General features: G+C 36.8%; 2 protein-coding genes across 2 annotated transcripts; both read right to left on the reverse strand.

Annotated features, from left to right (window-relative positions):
• Nucleotides 1-15,223: 15,223 nt before the first annotated feature.
• On the reverse strand, nucleotides 15,224-18,364 carry LOC147490015 (putative leucine-rich repeat receptor-like protein kinase IMK3). The gene is made up of 2 exons (XM_086572584.1): nucleotides 16,289-18,364; nucleotides 15,224-16,008 (listed from the first exon to the last, which is right to left on the reverse strand). Exons 1-2 carry the CDS (start codon nucleotides 18,231-18,233, stop codon nucleotides 15,398-15,400), a joined length of 2,556 nt encoding a protein of 851 aa, XP_086428710.1. The 5' UTR covers nucleotides 18,234-18,364; the 3' UTR covers nucleotides 15,224-15,397.
• Nucleotides 18,365-21,344: 2,980 nt separating this feature from the next.
• Nucleotides 21,345-22,253, reverse strand: LOC147490016 (PRA1 family protein B3-like). The gene has a single exon (XM_086572585.1). The coding sequence runs from the start codon at nucleotides 22,184-22,186 to the stop codon at nucleotides 21,530-21,532; it is 657 nt and encodes a 218-aa protein (XP_086428711.1). The 5' UTR covers nucleotides 22,187-22,253; the 3' UTR covers nucleotides 21,345-21,529.
• Nucleotides 22,254-22,414: the final 161 nt, after the last annotated feature.

Here is a 22,414-nt window from a genome sequence, read left to right on the forward strand (position 1 = left end):
ATTCTAAGAGTATTTACTTAAGTTTCAATATTTTATATATTTTTCTGTCCAAATTTAAGAAGTTAGAATATTCCATATCATTGGTCATAAATTGTATGGAAAATTGATATATATCATTCTTTGGCAGAGAAAGCTAGCTACCCAAAGAATAAAGTTTGGTTAGGTAGGCCCAATTGAATTAAATGAAATCTTTTAAGCATAATCCTATAATCTAACCATCTACAATGCAAAATCATAAAAGCTGAAAATGCAACATCATACCAAGAACGTACTTGAGATTAACACTGTATAATTTTTTTGGATGAGATAACCTTGTGATAACGGTTAATATTCTATAAGATTTAAAGTTTAAAGCGTATCTCACAGGGAACAATATACATGTGATGAACCAACAATACACGTTATCATGTCCAAAGACTTACTTGCTGTGGTGCTTGGTTTAGGACTTCTTCACCACTTCATCCTCTTAGACTTCTTATAAGCACAATCATTATTCTAACGCAGAACCTTACAAAAAACTGCCACTGATTTATAGAGAAAGAGAACACCACCATTTATATGTATATTCCCCCAAACCCAAAGAATAATAAGGACTAATATCTATATATTCGATTTCTTGTTTAAAAGAATGAAGGGTCAAATAAAAGAAAAAGCATAGTACCTTGATCATCCTCGTTCCTTCCCATTCCAATGGATCGTTAGAAGAATAAATGAATTATTGGTTGGAGACATTCATTAGTAGAGTCCGACTCGTACCGATGATTCAAACTAAAAAATAGATAATAAACCCATTAGTTAATAGCACTTGATCAAATACAATATCACTAATAAAAACCAATCAAAACATTTTAGAAAAATTAATAAATAATAACAAAGAGTCTACTATCATTCTATAGTTGAAACTGGATTCCTTAGTATAACAAAGGCAAGGAATGTATGCACTCATGTTCAAATGTGAGCAGTTGGGCTGTAAATAATATATATATGCACCCAAAGGTTTCTTGATATTTGTATATCATAATTTACCAAAAACAAACTTTAAAATTCAGGTAATACTAACAATGAGAGTATGTGAGTACATAGAACAAACAACTAAGTAAACTTCATTTAGTATGCGAAGGTTCTATGGCGTGGGCATACTATAGTCATGGTTTGAGGATGATATGACACTTATTGTAGTCTGCTAGTGGCAGACCCGAGGACATTTAGAGTTCGTCATCTTTGATAGGGAATTCGATACCCTGACCGATCATGATATGACCACTTTAAAACACATTTGCCAACACACCTAGTCATGTGCTTAAATTTCCCTTCAACACCAAGCACATACTAAATATTTGGTGCAGATAAGCAAAGATCGGATGTGACTTTCTACTTCACCGTCTGCAATCACAACTGATCTCCCCAAGTTTGTAATTTATGTGGTCATTTGATCGCCATAACATCTGTATAGATACAATTTTCTTCGTTTTCATGTACTATTCATATTAATTTGAGATATTAACTTTCTACATTCAAAATGATAGGTGATCTCTTTTTCTGCCACACTTTACTTTAACATGCCATTAAGGATCTCCATGATCAGACATTGGATTCATGTTTTGCCTTATAGTGATCAAATGATTCTAATTCTCTAGCAAGCATCAAATTTAACTCATTTCTCATCCGGCCACCCCTTTACAACCCAACAGTTTACATAGACATTGAGTGATCTCTTTGACGTTTGACTGAAGCAAGTATCTGCAATGGAGGAACAACTCGAGTAACCTATAGCTTAATAGCATCTTTATTATGGCATTCTCGTACTCATAGGAACTCTGCAACATTGACCCCAGTTATAACAGAGTCCCAACAATTCCTATGATCATATAGGGATCAAATACAGAGGTTTCTAATTTAAGATATTCTATCAGGCATTGAAATGTCCTAAATAACATGAGATTCCAATGCCTAGGTTGTTTGATTGCTCTTATGACTTACCAAACAAAAAATGAATGCTCTAATGTATTGCATGCACCTCCTGACATGGGCTGAAGGTTTAGTTAATCATGAATTTAACTTCAAGTGTTGATTCTTTAAAGGATCTTTTAGTATTACCCCCCTACTAGATGAGTCAATTAGGATTTACCCCAACTAGATGGGGAAATTAGGATCTCCCCCCTGAATACACACAAAAAAAAAGTCAACTTAGGTTGACCGTGTTTTTTTTTGTGTGTACTCAGGGGGGAGACCATAATCTCTCCATCTAGTTGGGGGAAATCCTAATTGGCTCATCTAGTAGGGGGGTAATACTAGTTAACCCTTTTTTAAATACATTTTCAAGGACAATTTGTTGGTATTGATCGAATGATTTGCAATTGGGAGCATCTATATATTATGAGGTCAGAGTGTGGGAAAAATTGTAATGGTAAAGTTTGTGTGTTGATTTGTTTTGTTTCTTATGTTTCCAACTATAATTGTGAAATTTACATCAAGTGTGAGCATTAGTGATGTGTTTAGGATTATGCTTTTCTACAGCTAAAAATTGTGGTTTCCATTAATTATGTCAATTTTTACAATAAATCTTTCCTCTGCTATTCTATCCTTTCTACACATTAAATATTTTGGTCTTTTTACAGGTGAGGAGAGTCCAATATCAATCCAAAACAGATGTTGTCACAGCCCGAATTTCTAAACAATTAAAAAAAAAATGAATATTTGAAATATAAATATATCAAACATCACTCGATTCAATTGTTTAAAAACTCAGACTATGACGGGGTGGATACAACACATGTCAAAACCTAAAACTCACATCATAAAGAATCTTAACAACAAAAATAATCTCCAAAAATTCTCTTTATTACTTTATAAAAAGTCTATCTTCCGTCCCAATAAAACATCAAACCACTCTAAGAATAACAGGTCTTCAACATCGTATTTTCATATCATACAAAAAGAAAACTACGTTATTACATACTTCCAAAAGATCAGACCTAATAAAATAACCTCCCGGACTGCTCCAGGCAAGAATCCAAATCACACGCCGCGGTTCCACTGCCTTCCATCTATGTTCCTAAGAACACACCCACGTTGCCAAAACAAAGCAAACATGGGTCAGCAAAATGGAATTTGCTGGTATGAATAGACTAACCACATATAAACATTATCATACTTTAATTATCCAAACAATCACGTTATATTTTCCCATAACTTAATCATTCTCAGCTTGGAAGATAGGTAGTTCCGTCATTTCAACTGGCATAGTTTCTTCCCAAGCAAAACTTCCATTATATTAACTCATTCTAATAACTCGTTTTAATATCTAAATCATTAAATTAAAACTTACTGATATCCACTGCTGTATAAGGGTAGGACTGGCGTCCTCAAGACAAAATGTTATTAAGTCCTACCCTCCTGCAAAAGAAAGTTAGAACTTCTATATAACATATGTAGATATTATATTAGGTATTCAAAAGTCAACTCCAAACACTCGCATAATCAAAGAATACAACTAACCCGCAAGACGAATACCTTAGTTCCTCTACAGCAAAGTCCAAACAATCGGTCATTCATGGCACATTCAATGAATACCCCTATATAACGCTTAACGGGCCATTTATGGCGCATTCAATAAATGCCCACCTAACATATGACATCAACAGTCATAAAACTCAATTCCAAAACTTGAGGCGTGGAGAGTTCTAAAAGAGTGCGGTAAATTTGTTTACGCATTATTAAAATTTATTATATATATTCTTTTAGAGAACGGAAGAATATCTTGATTCATGTATTTTTTATTTACGCGTTATTAATTAGATTAATGTCTAAGTGTCATAACGTTGCATATCATAAAAACTGAAATATCACATAGTAGTTAATACACATACACGTATATATAACAGTCTTAGCCTAAAGCCAAGCATGATAATAGCCCTAGACCCATCCTAATAGCCCAAATCATAATCCGAGTTAAAATGTCAAATTGGGTCAACTGGTCAAAGTCAACCCTGGTCAAAGTCAATTCTGGTCAAAGTCAAAGTCAACATGTCAAGGGTCAACAGCAGTCAACCAGTCTAAACTTATCTAACCCCAAAAGCCCAAAGCCTAAAGCCCATAGTCTAAACTTAAAGCCAAAAATGAAAATATCCAAAAAACACTCAAGCCCACTTGCCTGATTCGGCCCAAGCCCAATCTAAACTTATTGTTCATAAATTATAACCTAACCCACTTGGATTTATAAAACCAGCCCACAAAATAACTTAAAACCGGCCCAACTCAAAACTAAAACTTGGCCTAAAGCCCAAAACTGAAACCGGCCCAAACCAAACCGATTTCAGCCCAAGGCCCAACCGAAATTCACTGTTCATCTTCTCCACCGGTTACCACCACTACTACCACCACTCATCACCTCCTCATTCCAATCCAAATGGTTTCACCCCTCAAAAAACCAAACAACTTTAATGAAAGCAAAATCTTCAAATCATTAGATCTATTATCCTCATCCAAACTAGATCGGATTAAGCCTCCATTAAAGCTTGTTCAAAGCTTCAAGCTTTAACGGTGCCCAAACAACCATCAACAACCCATAACCAAACAACAAAACCTCACAACAAAAAATCAAAACAAAACAAAGTTAAACAATACAAAAATTGCGGACGCCATTCTTTGCTCTGCCAAAAGCTCCATCTCAAGACACCAACAACCATCAACCGGCCAAAACACATACCCGACACTTCCCAATAACAACTAAGTTTACATCAAACTTAATCACGGCAATAGGTGTTCGACCCTCCATCAATTCGGGCGGCGACGCTTGTTTGTTTGTTATCGTTTCATAGCTTCGGCCCCCACCAAGTTTCAATCCAGACAACACCGATCCAACTTCAACTAACATCAAAACCCACGCTTATTCCCACAACCATATACCGGACAAAGGTTGGTTTGGCTCGCCCGCCATTAACGCTTTTTCGAGCTTCAAGCGGTTCAAAGCGGTTTCAATACTATACTAACAGGTTCCAAATAAACATAGCGGACCACCACACAGAGCACAGGTTCTACGGTTCAATATCAAATTGAGTTTTAAGTTTTAACAACACAACAGATTTCAACAGAAAAGAAATCTACAGTAACAAAGATTTTATAAAATAAACATTCATAAAATATCTACTCACCTGTAGCGCTCTCCGATTATCAGCTAGCTAACAGAAGAACTCTTCCTTTTCTTCTTTTAGAAAAATCCCATTTTTCTGTCTAAAACTCTCGCTGTGTTTTTCCCCAAAACTCTACGTGAGAAAACTCACCGAAAAACAAGGACAACCCTTATCTATTTACCTACGGGCTTTTATCCATAACTGCTGGATATCCTATATCTGTTTTATCTATTTTCATTATTTTATTATTATTATTATTATTTTTTTTTATACTAGGAAAACAAAAGAAAAAAAAGCCGGGATGTTATAGATGTGAAAGACAAAGCATATGTAAAGCCTAAGGGGCATGTCTATAGGTTGAGTATTGGGAAGACTTAATTTATATGCTTATCGATTCTACTAACTTTATAATGGCTTGAGTATCAAGTCTTATTTACTTTGATTTCTCGATCAACAATTAATTGGTTTTGGGAAATTCATCTCTTACAACTAACAATTAAAAGATGAATTCGAGGGTTTTGGAAAAAGAAGAAGTATTGCAACAAAAAATTAACTAAAAAAATAAAGACAATGATAACAGTATGGAAATGATATGAATAAGAAATTGAAGCGAGAGAATCTCTAGGATTGTTTTTAATTTTAGTCATTGTGTGTGTGTGTGTGTGTGTGTGTGTGTGTTTTTTTGGTGAATGAGTCGTGGGTTTTTGGCAGGTTTAGGGCTTTCCAGTCTATGTTGGAGACATGTATCGTAGTTTTTCTCTCCTCTTTCAAGTTGAGATTTAATAAGTAAGATCCCACCTGTGAGAACCTTACGATAAATTTAGGGTGTAACAACATTGTCTACCAAAACAAAGAAAAATTCACTAAACCCTGGATATTCTAATACTTCTACAAAATCAGCTCGTCCATGCATTCACACCACATCTATGTGGTGTTTGAACTTCATTTGTGAGCCAATAGTTTTATGATTATGTAGTCCTTTTTTGGGGCAATTTAAAATAATAATATGGAACTCGATCATTCTTCCTTTGAAACAATGGGCATAAACGCATAAAAATGGTGATGAATTGCTATCAGCAGCAAGGACTCCTTTGACCATAAGCCGATGCCACATCAGTGCATTGAACATAATAAATCCATCAACAGAGGAAGGACGTTAGAATTAGAGTATCACTCAAGTATAAATATCATTTTAATCTCAATGAAAATTTTCTTGTCTATAATAATCAGGATTGGGAACAAACGTTGTCATGTTGAGGAGACCATAGTTCCCACCAATTAAAGTCTGTCTATAGTATACTTTAGTATTGTACTTAGATGCCATCCTCAATTGAGACGGTAACAACATGCATGTGGAATAGTCTGCACAAAGAACACGCCTGGTAATGTGTTGAGAATTCTCTAATTAATAAAAACAAATATGAACTACTCAACTAATTTATTGTAATTGAATGAGCAGAAAATAACTTAATGAGTTTGGAAAAAATTAAAATCGGACATTGTAACAGCTTACTAACATATTATTCAATAATCTTGTTGAACATAATGTAACCTAATTGCCATCATAATTCTTAACCATCATCTAATTGTATCCACTAATTATAGAAATCAACCATCCACTAGATGGGATAAACCCCAATTATTTATACTAATGAGCAAAGAAAAAAAAATTGTAAAAGCAAGGAAGAACTCATCAAGTTTGTAAAAGGATGCAAGAACTTACAATAAGAAATATGTATATATGTTGGTGTTAGCTTTGAAATATCCACCACGTTATCTGCTGAGAACAGAGATCCCAAAACTAATGAGCAAAGAAAAAAAAATATTGAAAAAGCAAGGAAGAACTCATCAAGTCTATGCCCTAAACTGTATGAACCCTTACTTTGCGTTACATACAATTTGCACTTTATGTGTGCAAATATGCTCTATGCACTTGCCCCATTCATTTACAACCCTCATACATAGTTAAGACAATACACAATAAGACGATAGTCTAGCTAATACAACCTCCACTTACTGATACAAACACAGTAATTGATTCAGGCGCATGTAAATAATTTATAATATTGCAAACATAGCACCATTTAGAAAAGAATAATAAACCATGTCCCCCAAACCATTACTTAATCTCTCTAAAGCACGGACGCACCTACTAATAGGCTGTGTCCGCGTTGGACGCGGTCAACATGGTCAAGACGCAGTCAACTAAACCAGACGCGGGTCAAGACGCAGTCAGGATGCGGTCAACATGGTCAGGATGCGGATTTTGACCTAAAAAAATAAAAAATAAATCAAAATAATATTAAAAAACTCAATTTTTGCTTTTTTTTGTTTTGTTAAGACTTATGACATGTTTTTAAAGTTTGATTAGGAAATACTAAACTTAATTTTGTGACTATTTATCTTTAATAGTTTTGAATTTATGAATGTTGATATATTTAATGTAGTTTTTAATGTTCAATTTATATAAAATAAAATTATAAAATATATCGCTTAGAACCTTAACATGTGTTGCCTCTGGGAGAAAGGCACCTGTGTGTCGATCTATGTTGTCTTTTGTCGCGTTCGCGTCCTATTTTTTGAGATATAGCCGAGTCGCCGCATCAGTGTCTGCGTACGTGTCCGTGCAACATAGCTTAATCTTTAAATGAGCAACGGTAGACACACGATAAGTAATGACCATAAATAAGACACACATTACCAATTAACAAAACATAACAAACGGAACTAAAGACATCACCTATCAATCTAAAATAAAATTCTCTAATTATTGGAGCTAAATCGTAGCTTTCACAATTTCAAACTCTTCGTAGGCATTCAAAGATTAAGAAAGAATAGGCATCACAGATATCAATGAAACTGAACAGTATTTGCTCCGAGAAGAATAAATTCAGCTGCGTCGCTACCAGTCTCCACTCCACTCCACCAATACTAGAAAGATAATAATGCTTGTCGTCAAATTCAGATTTCATCATTTGTGCAATGTTCATCACTTTTGCAAGTGCAATAGGATGGACAACCTTGCAGGAATAGCCTCCAGGTGTGGAGTAGCTATACACAATAGCAGCAAAACTTTAGAAACTTGGTAATTGGTTTATGCCAGAAATTGGATCTATAATTTCTTCATGATATTGGGTCTTAAGGATTAAATTTTCTAGCACTAAAAATTGTTTAGTTGAACTAACATTGAAGTAGAATTTTTCGACATTGATGAAAAACACTACCAATGGCAACAAAGAATGAAAAATTGTTAAGAAGTAAGCAACCCAATCTGATCTTAAAGGCTACTGCCTTGATGCTTATTAAATAATCAAATGGTGAAAAGTAACCAAGGAACAAACTAAACCTTTTATTGTCTGAGTTTTATCAAATTGTGAACTGAGGACCAAAAGAAGGAGAAGAAGATGGTGATATTTCGTCTGGTCCCTATCATACACATTTGTCTTCTATCTCCACTATTCACCAATCTGTCCTTGGCAAAAGCTTTAATTACTAATAAACCCAAACTTTGGTCTGTCTCCATTAACCAGTGCCAGTTACTTATTTTTGGCATGTAGGCAGACAAACTGGTGGGGTTTCAATTTGAGGTAAACAGCTCTCTTTGTGGATCCAAACCTAACAACTGGAGCTCTAGTCATTGCATCTCTCAACAACATGCTCGTTGCTCCACCAGACACATGAATCGCTTTACACCCCCTGTTTGTGTTGGCTACCAAACAGCCTTCTGTGGTAGCCATTGGGATAGAATACTCTGTTCCATCGAGCAACAAAGGCCCAAAGAATCCCCTTTGGAATTTGAACATAACCAACAGGCATTTCACAAAGATCGCCCCAAAATGGATTAAGAATCGAACCCATCTAATGGCAATCCAATAAGAGATTTTCACCGATCCGCGACTCTCTGCAGAGCTTTTCGGTGAATGGATGCCGCTCGCTTGCAATCCCTGAGCTTTGATTCAAGTGAGTAAGACGGGGTAGTGCCTGAAACCACTGAATCAATAATTCCCTCATCGTCTTCGTCTTCGGATGAATGAGTGAATGTTTTTGGAGGAGGAGGAATCAACGATGGGAGAAGACGGGTGATGAATATGTCTTCTTCTTCTTCTTCAATGGGGGCAAAGAGGGATTAAGGACTGGACGAAATCGATGTCGAAGAAGTCGAGGAGATAGATGAAGGAAGCGATGAGAGAAAAGATGGCGGTGATTTCAGAGAAAGTGAGGACGTGGAGAGGAGTTGAAGTACGAATCTTGAATGAGTGAGTGGAGAAGAAAGATGGTACGTATGGGGTTTTCGTTTTAATTCATGCGATGTCGCGACTCTTCTTAGTTTTCGCAGATTTTTCCTCCTAATTTATCGTAATTAGTATGGACACGTGGACACTCTAGCTATGCTTTCTCAATTTAAGATGAGAGAGCTATAATATATATATAAAGATGAGCCTTCGAACTAGAGACATAGTCACAAAAATCTCTACTTTCAAAAAAGAAGTAAAAAGTCTCCGAATTGACTAGTTACTTAATTTATAAACGAATAAATTAAACAGTAAAAAAGGTAAAAGTCTCCTAATTCTTGATGTTTAGCGATTTTTTTTTAATGATGGATAGCTTTCAATTCATTTATTTTAATATTTTATTTTCTGAATTGCAAATATTTGTAGGATATAACAAGACTTTACACATATATTTGCAAAATTTGAATTTGATATATACTCGAAATGACATGACGCACAATTACACACTGCATACTATTTTATGTTTTAATTATTTATGATTTTCCCGATTTTTTAAATGAATTTGTACGAATTAATGATTTCATCCTTGTCGAATTAATGATGAATTCCGAATTTGTGACTATGACTAGAGACAGGTGCTGCTATCATGGGTTGACCGAAGAGCGAAAACAAGTCTTCATGGATGGACAAGGTGGAGGTGGTTGAGTCTACTCAAAATGGTGCATCGGCGATAGCCTTTCGGGCTAGATAGGGTCCTTCAATATAATCGGTGTGGATCTTTTAAATATTTTATAAAAAATATATATATATTTTATAAATAAAAAAATAGGTGTATAAATTTATGCTCGAAATACAAATAGTGGTCTAGTAGATTCTACCAATTGTTTTTGTTGCACCATTTATTTACTCCCTGTTTTTATTGTAAGAAATGGGGCTCACGCCCTTCCTTCCTAGCCTGTTATGCTAAACCTCCCTCATGGTGGCCCAACCCCCCTATTTTTAACACCCCCCCCCCCCCCCCACCATTAAATAAACTCCCTGTTTTTGTGAAACTAATGAATCTCGGTCTATTTTTTATTTCGAAACAAAATTTATTTCTTTTTTTACCCTTTCTCTTTTCAGCCAGACCACTTGTTCGTTTTTGGGTTTGTTCGCAATATTTTTTACCGGCAACAATGGCGAAGAAGCCAGTGTAGCTTCAGAATCCGAATGATCCCAAACATTCACCTGACTCGACTTGTCAGACTCAAAACTATCCCAAACCTTCAACCCAAAACTCGTATCGAGTTCATTCAGTTGCATATATACATAACTGCAATGAAGATGACTTCAATAGCTTACTCTTAACACTCAATGGAGTAATGGGAAAATATTTATTATCAATGTTCCTCTCACTAAGTGGAACTAGTACATTACTGTTTTTACTTTTGGTTAAAATAGTAGTTTGTTGTTTTGAGTTGGGTGGTAGTAGATTTTCTTTATTATTTGAATTGTCAAAAAGTTGTTGGGCTAATGTTTTACGGTTAGTTATGTCACTGGTGGTTCTAGTGTGTTTGAGTTCATTGTTTGTTAAGGGGTTTAAGTAGAGTGAATTGTATGAAGATTGACGTCGAACTGGTGTATTCTTGAAGCCACTAGTAGTCATGGATGGATGGAAATGGAAATGGAAATAGTATAGAGATGGGATCTTTGCTTTGTTTGTTATTATACGGGGAAAATGTTAGATTCTGAGTCATGAGAATAACAAACCACAGATTTGATTGCTTTTAAAAGACATGGGTCAACTTCTGGTGATATTGAATTTGTTGTCTTCTCAATTAGTGTTAACACTTTCCCTCCTCCTTCTCTTTCCCTCTCCCCTATCATTCAAATTTCAACTGCATGGTCAGTTCTTGAATGAGTTGAGGGAGATGTTGGGTGAAAGGGTAAGTGTCCCTAAGCTGTTTATTAAATGGAGGTACATATATATGAGGTGTGGATGAGGCGATTGAGCTAAATGAATTGGGTAGACTCAATAAACTACTCAACGCGGTTGGCAAGGAGTAGGGAACCTGGGAGTGGTGTCCGTGGAGTATCGTGGAGGATCTAGGTTTGTTCCATGTTTGGAATGTGGATGAAGTTGTAAGGTGTTGATCGTGGATAAGAAGGAACAATGTGCTCAGTGGAACGAAAATGGGCTAGTACAGTGTCCTATTTGTCATTGATGGTTGAGTTTTGACATGTTCTTGAGTAAAAAATTGTAATGTTTAGTTGAGCAGTATCTCTGTAATATTTTGTTTTCAATGATGATTGATGTATCACAAATTCACAATGCCAAATTCATAAGGTATACATTATGTTGATACTGGCTGTAAATCGCTATACAGAGAAAATGAAGAATTTTACTAGCTAGTTTGTTGAAATATCCATAATTCCTATGTTATAACTTCTAAATTGTTGTAAACTTTGAGTGTCAACATACTAATACTTGTGGAACTGAATATATAAAATATGCTAGTGTGTGACCAGACAAGAAACGGAAGAACACCACGGATGCTGCAAGAGGTAGGAAGAAGAACAAGCGTCTTTGCTATGACCACCGCAATCCAAGAGTGGGCTCCACTCCTATGACATGCTCTCCACCGATTCATTGATTAAATGATTCAATTTATTGAATAGTTTTCTTTTTTCGTTTTTCTTCTTATGTTGGATGTCGATGACCTTTCATTTTTTTTTCTTGTTTGGATTTTATATTTTGATGTTATATAGACACATTTTGTAAAACTATATTTACAGTCACTGAATTTTTATAAACATGTTTTTTGACATTTTAGTTCTAACCAGGTGACGAGGGTTATGGAAATATGAATTTACATATGAAAATATGAATTGGCATATGCAAATATGAATTTACATATGTGAATACAAATTTACATATGCAAATATGAAATTTCATAGATGTTTTTTCTGACATCTAACAGGTGACACAGGTTATGTAAATATGAATTTACATGTACACATTGATTTTCACATACGTTTTTTTTCTGTCATCTGATTGGTGACACAGGCTATGAAATATAAATTTATATATGCAAATATGAATTCTAATAAACTGTTTTCTGGCATAGCTATGAAAATTTGACAAACTGACAAACTAATCAGGCTCATTTCTTGCATTACATCCAGAATTCAAAGATAGTATCCAAAAGTTTCATCCGGAATTCAAAGACAAACTGACATTGTATGAAAGATCAAAGATTTACGTCCATAATTCATACAAAATTAGTATCCCAAAGTGATCCACTAATAAAACGCAACACATCATTTCATGATCTTCTTTCTTTGGTATGTTACAACTACGTCAGATGGAGCTAAGGGCACCAACTTATTTCCAATCTTGAACTTATGCTTCTCCTTGCACCAACTGCTTAACAATTTTCCAACTTTTTTTTTTATCCACCTTTCCTTCAACAAAAACCATAAAAAAAAGGTTGCCAAAAGGAGTTTCTTTCATTTTGGCAATATGAACATCTCTGATTCTTCATTTGAACTCTTGGAAAAATGCTAGCATAGGCAAAACAGAATAACGGAACACCTTGGTAGAGCTAGTAGGTTTTATCTCCTGTTGCAATAAGGGGTTGTAATAAATAACTCGATCTGTTAAACTAACATTTCAAATTTTACTTTCACATATGAAAATACAAATTTACACAACAAATAAAGCTATGCAAGTAAACTTTTATATATGAAAATAGAAACCAAAACAGTACTGATGAATGCATACATATGCAAATATGAATTTTGATAACATTCTTGTTCTGACTTGTTACATCTGCTAGGCTATGTTAATGCCAATTTACATATGCGGATAACAATTATTACCAGATATGTGACTTCTAGTAATTTTACTCCTGATGACTCACTACCAACTTTTTTCTTTCTTTCTTTCTTAGAATTCGAACATTGCTTCCTTTTAGCTTGTTTTTCTCCTTTGACCATTTCATCAACGTTGTCAAGCGAAGCTTGAAGAATAGTTTTAGATTTTTTCTTTATTTTTTTGGGGTTTTGTTAATTTCGAGTTTTAGATCTGAAAACCTGGGTTGGAATGGTTGGAATTATTGTTAATTTTGAGTTTCAGATTTGAGTTTCAGGTTTGCAAGAAGAGAGGATGCAGCGAGAAGAAAGAGATAAGAGAAATTTGAGATCTAAGTTTTTCTATGTGGGGGTATTTTAGTCAGTTCGGGTGTTTTAGAAAAAGAAGGGGTTTTTATGGATTAGTACATAGTGAGGGGTTTTTTATGCAGGATGTATATGGACCAGGGAGATTAAACCTAAAATCTGGTTTTTATTGTGTCTATAATTAAACTCGAACTTTAGTAATAGGCAGTTAGGCACTTCAGAAATAGGGTCGGGCTTTGGTTTACCCTACGTCCCGACCCAAGATGCACCTCTAGGCCCTCTAGTTGTGGGAGAAAGCCGAATCCTAATTCTATACATTTTCCTACTAATTGATCTGAGCTTCCCAAACTCGTGTCATATGGAGGGGATGGACAATAAAAGACGAAGAGAAAGACGGGATACGAAGGAAGAGGAGAATGAGAGCCAATGGTTCAATCTTCCACTAGATGTCCTGGCAAACATATTAACACGCCTATTCTATGCTGATCATGTCCGTTTACGTGCAGTTTGTAAACAATGGCATTCCATGTATAGTGTTCAACCATTGAAGCAATTACCATGGCTTATAACCTTCGACAAAGATTCATGGAGCTCATGTGAACTCTTCAACCCTGTTTACAAAACAACTTGCATCGTTAACATCAGCAGCGAACTTCTAAAGGGAAAACATATGCACGATATCAATATTCATGCTTGTAAAGATGGTTGGCTTTTACTATCTCAGCGAAAGAATAAGATTGGGACGTCCTTAATTTTGTTTAGTCCCTTCACCAATGGCAGAACTATAGTGCTGCCTTTACGTGAAATCTACTTTCCAATTTGCGACCTTTTCCTACACACCCACTGATTCAGGTTGTGTGTGTGTTGAATTTAGAATCTGACGGAAGCACAATTTGTATGAAGACCTGTTATGGCAATGACAGGGTATGGACCATGGGGACCATGGGGACTTATAATATTGCTCGGTAACGTTGGGACCTTTTTAAAAGACCGGAACCCGTGGATATGTGTAGCCAGCAACACTTGTATGGCCAGCGTACTACTTTGGTTCAGTCTGATAAAGATATTTTGTTAGCTTTCTTGAACCATACTCCTGATCGAGGGTATACTATCTAGTATCTACAAATTTGATCGGTTGAATATGATATGGAACTCTATTCCACCACCTGATAATCACGTCGTTCTTATCAATGATTGGTTCAGAGTGAAATTTGCACGGGAGATATCACTTGGAGAATATTACCATGGGATCTATAGGTATTGGGACCCACCTCGGTGGAATCTTATGATAAACCATCCTTGTTACGTCATCTATGAACCTGTGAGAAGAAGTTATGCAAAGATATGGATTGAACCTCCTCAGACGTACTGAAGCCTAACCTCGGCTTATTAATGAATGAAGACTATTCATTTAAACCCTGCATAGCTTTTGGATTTATGTAGCTTGTGAAACCCTCTACCCCACTACTACAAATACTTGCATAGATTTGATTTTGGATGAATAATGAAAAGATTAGCAGTGCCCATACTAGTCTTGGAAAAATAAAATAAAAGTCGTAATTATAATCATAAACCCTTATATCAAATGCATTGATCTACATCGAACTATCAATCTAATTGCCCTTTATCTTCGTGATTGAATACAACTTTGCCAGCCTAAAATGGGAACCAAGTGTTTCTCCAAGAGATACAAGAATGAAATGCTCCCTGAAACTGTTTATCGATGTAATTTTACTTGCGCTGTTACAGACTTCTATGTAATGAACTGATATGGACTTATATACAGAGTAGTAGTATAGACCAACACAAAAAATCAAGAATCAAAGAATTTAATTTAATATCTTCATTAACAAAATAGTAAATAGACGAACTTTTCTATTCAGTTGGTGGGCCTATACGTCTGCCATCACCAGAGCTTGCAGCTAGCTCTGGTTTAATTTCCTCTAGTTGCTGTAGAACTTGCTGAACATCTGGTCGTGCTGTGGGCGAGGGATCAACACAACGCAGAGCCAATTTCAGTGTGTTGAGCAATTCGTCACCCATGGTGGATACATCCCTCATCAGGTCCAAGTCAAATACTTCATTCGTCCACTCGTCCTTCACTATTGAGGCTACCCATTGTGGCAAATCCATTCCATTGATTGCCTCACTGGGAGATTTCCCAGTTAGGAGTTCCAACATAATCACGCCAAGGCTGTAGACATCAGTCTTTGTGTTTGCTTTCTTGAGCTTTGAAAGCTCTGGCGCTCTGTAGCCTAGGGCAGCAGCAGTTGCAGCCACATTGGAGTTGGTAGTTGTTGTCATGAGACGAGAGAGGCCGTAGTCAGAGATTTTGGCGTTTGTATGCTCGTCAAGTAGAATATTCCCGCTGGTGAGATTTCCATGAACAATGTCCTCTTCGGTGTGAAGATAACACAAACCTCGAGCTGTGCCCATGGCTATATTCATCCTTGTTGGCCAGTCGATGGGGGAATCTGGCCCTCGAGCTGCAAATGTAAACAGAAACAACATATCAACGGATATTCTTACTGAAATTTTCATTTTATGCTCCTAGTCCATTAAAAGTTAAAAAGAGATGAACTGGCTGTTTACAAGTACTAAAGAATAGATGTCTGTGTGCATACTAAAGAAACAACATTGATGTGCTTCAATTAAAGAGAATTTTAACATTTCTGATATAAATATGTTATGAACTTTCAAAGACAGATAAAATCAGCATTCCATAATTCAAACAAATGTACTTGATAGTTATTTGTATCCGCTTACCATGGAGGAAAGCTCCAAGACTCCCTCTGGGCATGAAATCAAAAACAAGGAGCTTCTCGCCTTTGGGACCCAAGTAATAAGCCCGGAGAGCCAAGAGATTTGGGTGCCGAATCTTTCCAAGCAAATTAACTTCGATTTCAAACTCTCTCAGACCCTTTGCGATCTTTTCTCTCAATCTCTTCACTGCGACTTGATTCTCATCCTCCAGTGTTGCCTTGTATACGGTTCCATAAGTACTCTTCCCCATTATCTCTGCAGTAGCACACAACAAATCGTCAGCTGTAAAAACTAGTTGACCATCAAAGTGGACTAACTTCCCTCCAGAGTCGCCACCCGCCTCAACTTCGCTTCTCACTGCAGCAGGTATCCCCTTTTCTCCTCTCATGACAGTTGCCCTTCCAGTAGGCTGTCCATTCTTTGCTTTTGAAGCTGCTCTTCTCCTGATCAAACAGCAGAACAAAAAACAACATAATAATAATAAAACTGCAAGGAGAATTCCTGCAGCTATAAGAATTATGTCTTTAGTACTCAATTTGCGCCGGCTTGGTGGTTCATCTGGTTCGATTTGGGTGTGTGGGAGATAGTTACATTTGGTTGAAATACTGTATCCACATAGTAGAGGGTTCCCTACAAAAGAGCTTGAATTGAACTTCTGTGGTAGAGGATCAGGAACAGAACCAGACAGTCCATTGTAAGATACATTTAAAAAGCTGAGATGAGTTAGATTTGCAAGTGAAACTGGAATAAACCCCATCAGGTCATTTTCGGATAAGTCGAGTTGAGTAAGGCTGGATATTTTCCCAAGACCTCCTGGAATGAAACCTGTGAACTGGTTTCTTCCCAAGTCGAGGGCGGAGAGGTTTTGTAGTCCGCCGATGGCTTTTGGTATTTTATCCCCAAGGCGATTACTCTCGAGATTCAGCTGAACCAGTGATGAAATGTTGCAGAGATTAGCTGGGAAACTTCCAGTCATATTATTATTAGAAAGATCTAATATTTGGAGTCTTGAAAGCTGTCCAATTTCACTAGGTATGGCACCTTCAATCTTGTTCTGACTTAAAGACACCACTTCCAGTCTATCCAACTTGCACAAAGAAACAGGAATGCTTCCAGAGATTAAGTTATGATCAAGAGTTAGTGACTGAAGCCGGTAGAAGTTTTTCTTCATTGTTCCACCCCAAGTGTCAGGAACAGAACCAGAGAGATTATTGTACTGAAGAGCAAGGAAAGTAAGCGAAGGCGATTGAGTGAGACTAACTGGGATTGGACCAGATAGGCCATTGAAACTAAGGTTAAGTCTATAAAGTCTAGTAGAGTTAGCAAGACTTGCAGGGATTATTCCAGTGAGTGAATTGTTACTAAGATCAAGTGTTTGAAGATAAAGGCAAGAACCAAGTGAAGGAGGGATAGAACCTGAAAACCTATTGTTGAAAAGAATAAGCCCTCTGAGATTAGGTAAGAACCCCAACGAAGTAGGAATCACACCACCAAGAAAATTATCATGAAGACTAAGTTTCCGAAGTGCCGATAATTCACCAATCTTTTCGGATATTCGACCACCCAAACCTCTCCATGGAAGCTGAATCACAATAACTTGACCTTGAGCACATTTGATCCCAACCCATCTTCCTGAACACGCTCCATACCCGCTGTCATTCCAGCTTCGGAGTAGCCCTTTAGGATCTATAAAATCATGTTTAATGGCTTGAAGAGATTGATAATCAGCTTGTAATACAACTATGCCATCCCATTGCTGACTTGAGACAGATTGGAAAGCAAAGAGAAGTAAATGAAGAAGAATGAACAAGTAGCACTGTTTGCAAGATAAGAACATGGACTTCATTTGGGTTTTCTGATTCTTCCATTTTTCCTTCTTTGTGCTTGAAATGTAGCAAGTATTATCTATAACTTGAGATGGGCATCTATAAAACTGAATATTATCCATGGAACGAATTCAAGGTGTTAAAGAAACAGAAAAACAAACTATGAGAGAGAATGAAATGAAGAGAAGGAAAAAGGGATTTTGTAAAGAGAGAGATCAAGTGAGAGGGAAAGTACATGTGAAGATTTTAATGAAAAAGAGAGAGTGAAGGAATCTTGTCCTTAAAGATTAAATTTTTGGGACAAAATCAGGTGGTATTCTTTTGCCTCAGAAGTCGTTGTTGTTGCTGTGGTACTAACGGCTAGTTTTGAATTTTTTCTTCTTCTTTCTTTGACTCATTTTTCTTCGCGGGACGCTCCCCTAACGGCTATATTTCTCAACCACGTCAGCCTTGGAAGTTTGAAAAGTGATCCACCTGGAATAGTGCTGCCACATGGATAGTGTTTAAGCTAGTACGAGGTAACATCTTTTTAACTTTTTTGATTTGCATAATTACTTCCGTAAAGGCTACTATTTAGCTGCAAAAAAGGACTAATACTAACACGGAACACCCATTGAGAGGAGCTTTTTGGATGTGCGGTTATTATTGGGGAAGTACTTGCTATGACACGGAACAAGTTTCAAAGCGAAACACCCATTGAGAGGCAGTATGATGCCTCCAGCGCTTTAATCCCTCAAAAGTTATACAGCGACTCATCAGCAATGCAAAAACAAATTTTTGGCTCGCGTATGGTTGAAGAAGTTTAGTGGCAGTGCTTATGTGCAGTCTTAAAAGAAGTGCCGAAAACCTTTTAGATTCCCAGCTTATGAAATTTGGGGATACATGATCCAAAACTCTCCACTTTCCCCAGTTCTTGTACAGTTGTTGTACTACCCATGATTTATTCGAAAATAAAAATGCTTAACGAAGTTAATTCAACTAACGAATATAAAAGAGTTTCGGCAAGCAGTTAAGGTAGCACAGTGCACAATGTTTTCCTCTACAAAAGAATCCGTGTTCCATATCACTTGACCTGTCAACCCTCCACGCAACTTATCTGCTATCTACTTGAAAAGTAAAAAAATAAACTTAATTTGTAAGGGAAAGAAATGTGGGATAGGTGGGGCCCAGTTTGCAAACTGGCTGACTGACTAACGTGGTCACAACTGCAAACTACTAATGTTAAAATAATGGGTAAATTCCTCATTCGGGCTATGATAATGTCATTTTGTTTTTAATCCGGCCATTGTCAGCAACTCTGTGCAAAAAGTTACTGACATTATCCCACTAGTTGCTGACAAAATGCGCTGAGTTGCAATTTGTGGCCGAATTGGAAACACATTGACATTATCATAGCCGAATCAAGAATTTACCCGAAAATAATAGCAACCATGAATATTGCCTCAAAGATGTAACAAACAATGATATTGAAACAAATGGGAGATATCTCAGAGTGAATATGTTGAAAGAAAGACCAAATAGAAGCTAAAATCCAATCCTAGAACAGAAAGGCGAGTTATACCAAAATTGAGTAAATAACAGCAACCTGTCAGAATCAGTAAACTACATTTTCATACAAGTATTACAATCACCAGAATCAGTACAGCGCAAATAACGTACTTGTGATGGGCTGATGGCCAGTTCGGCCTCTATTCCAAACACATATATCAGCCACGCACAGGCAAGTGGGTGTCTCACAACAGAACACAAGTGGGTGCTATGCATAATAAGTTAACAACATAAAAATATACACCAGGAACCACCCTAGAAAAAAGCTAAACTTAAGAAGACAACAGGTGGCATGTATATGCTTGGTACAACATCTATACTTCACATGCCATGGAAAATAGAAGATTCTTCTCTACCCAGCTAGCCCTTAGATAAGCAAAGTTAACATTCTTTGGAACATCCATCACTACAATGGGTTCATCCATCAAAGACTTCTGCCAGTAAATAACACTCGACAAAAAGCTGATTGAAACATACAACAAAAAAAAAGGCATGTCAACACACCCTAACTGAAACCCATCGACCTTAAAACCTTTGACAAATTGAGGAGGATCACAAGATCACAAAGATGTGTGTGATCGCTGTGTCTTATTTATGCACTAGTTATACAAATACCACGGAGTCTAAGCAGTCACTAGAGATGAAGATCTTCCACACCGACCAGCAGCAACAAATGTATACCTTACCTCCAAAACAACCAACTTATTCAATCTTCATCTTGAGCTTTACATATCAGAATATATCTTCAACCATTATACCCACGAGAAGTATATAGCTAGACGTGTTTAAACCATATGTTCTAAGCAAGCATTTGCCAAAGAGTTTCCTATCCTATCTCTAGATCCTCATCGACAGTATTCACCATCTCTAACTTATACAAAGCGACCAGGGGGGTCTCATATACCCCTCAATTTATACGAAAATTTGAACCGAATTCGGACAACTTATATCTCCATTTGCAAACAAGTCACCATACAGACTAGGCTTAGCATCTAGATTGCCTCTAGAATTATTTTCAATAAGTAACAACGTAAACCCTACGAAGTCAAAGGCTTACGTACTCCTACAGCTGAGACTCAAGGCTCAGTCCTTGCACCTAGCACCTAGCCAGTACCACTTGGCTATTACTGCGTAGCTTAGACCTAGCAGGTATATACCTTGTTTAAACCAATGACAACCGATTTTCAATATTCATAGTAATGCTAATTGCACAGACTGTCCAATATTAATGGAAAACAGTACAATTATTACAAGAATCGAGATTCTCAATCAGAATAACTGAGAAATCTTCTTAGCATCTAATTTCCCTGTTGGGAGAGGGATCAAGGAACCCACTGCATTGATTGGTATTCCTACTACAACAGAACGTCACATTCTTTCAGTCAAAGGACCAAAACCTAGATGTATCCAGCTATCGTGGGATTAATTAGAGACTGTCATATAACAATCAATTTAATCCTTCAAAAACTAATAACAACTATCATTTTGATTAACGGATCATGCGGAATGCCGTGGTTCAGTGTGAGATACAAATGCAACAATCATTAATCATCACACCGCCAAAACAATTTCCAAGATCTCCATATCTCACAATGCTTAGAAATCCTAGCCAAATGTTATTCTAAACCATTAACCAACAACAAAAATAAACTAAACAAGCAGATCCCAAAACTAATAGCACAACATCACATAACAAAAACATTTCACATATATGATATCGTATGTTATATCCATTAACATAGTTACATAAACTCAAAAAACAACAGATCTACAATTTAAATTTCCAGATCCAAGTTACTGACATTAAACCCTAATATAGATCTACAATAACAGCAATTGAATCAAATAACACCTGATTGAACCAAACCCCTTAAACACGTGCCGCAACAACAGCGGCAGGCGAAGGCGCGATAAACGATAACAAACCAGTAGCAACCCCACCAACACCACCAGCATTCCCAGAATCTTGATCATCAAGAAACAAATCTTCAGGCACTCTAAATGCCCCATGTCCACAAACAACACCAAGACCTACCAAAATCCCACCCATCAAAATAGCACCCACACTAGTCAAAAACACAACAACAATAGACAAACCAATCAATCCCATTAACGTCTCGCGATCCGTAAAAGTCCGATTAAAAATAATCAACGGCTGATCTGACGGACGAAAAACGTATAAAAACATCCAAGCTGATAAAAGGCACAAAAGTGTCAAAAGTGAAAACGGATGAGTCAATAATGAGACAGCTAGAATCGTGGTGATGATTGTTAAGTAATTAATACGGAAATATGACGAGTTTTTTTTAATGCGTGAAGCGGCATCGGTGATGGATTCGGGGCGGGTGAATGCGGATCGGTCTAAAAGTTCGGTCCATGGGCGGCGTTGAGAGAATGCTAGACGGGTGGATTCGGTTAACCGGGCTATGAATAATTTGGTGGTGGTTATGGTTTGTTGTTCGGATGACATGGCGGTGGTTTCGGTATTTGAGATTGGGAGTAAGGGTTGTGGTATTTGAGAGGCCATCTGATTTTTTGGTTTGAAAAAAATTGAATCTGAATTTTGATGAGAGAGAGAGTGAGGGGTTTATTATATAGGTTGGAGTTTACTTAACGCGGGGTGAATAGACGAAAGTGATGGGAAGGAAACTTTTTCACCATTCGACGCAAAGTTGGTGGGCCGGGCCTTAGGTTTGGAGAGTCAACGTCAGCTTTGAGGAAAGTTAGTTTTAAATGGGCCGGGCCGGGCCTTAGT

The sequence above is a fragment of the Coptis chinensis genome, chromosome 7, assembly GCF_015680905.1.
Source record: "Coptis chinensis isolate HL-2020 chromosome 7, ASM1568090v1, whole genome shotgun sequence".
Lineage (NCBI taxonomy): Eukaryota > Viridiplantae > Streptophyta > Magnoliopsida > Ranunculales > Ranunculaceae > Coptis > Coptis chinensis.

Excerpts from the sequence above, each read along its gene's own strand:
- LOC147490015 (XM_086572584.1), bottom strand. The coding sequence starts at position 18,233 with ATGGATAATATTCAGTTTTATAGATGCCCATCTCAAGTTATAGATAAT. Across the intron at positions 16,009-16,288 it reads TCTTGGAGCTTTCCTCCATG|CTCGAGGGCCAGATTCCCCC; the intron begins GTAAGCGGATAC and ends TTACATTTGCAG.
- LOC147490016 (XM_086572585.1), bottom strand. The coding sequence starts at position 22,186 with ATGGCCTCTCAAATACCACAACCCTTACTCCCAATCTCAAATACCGAA.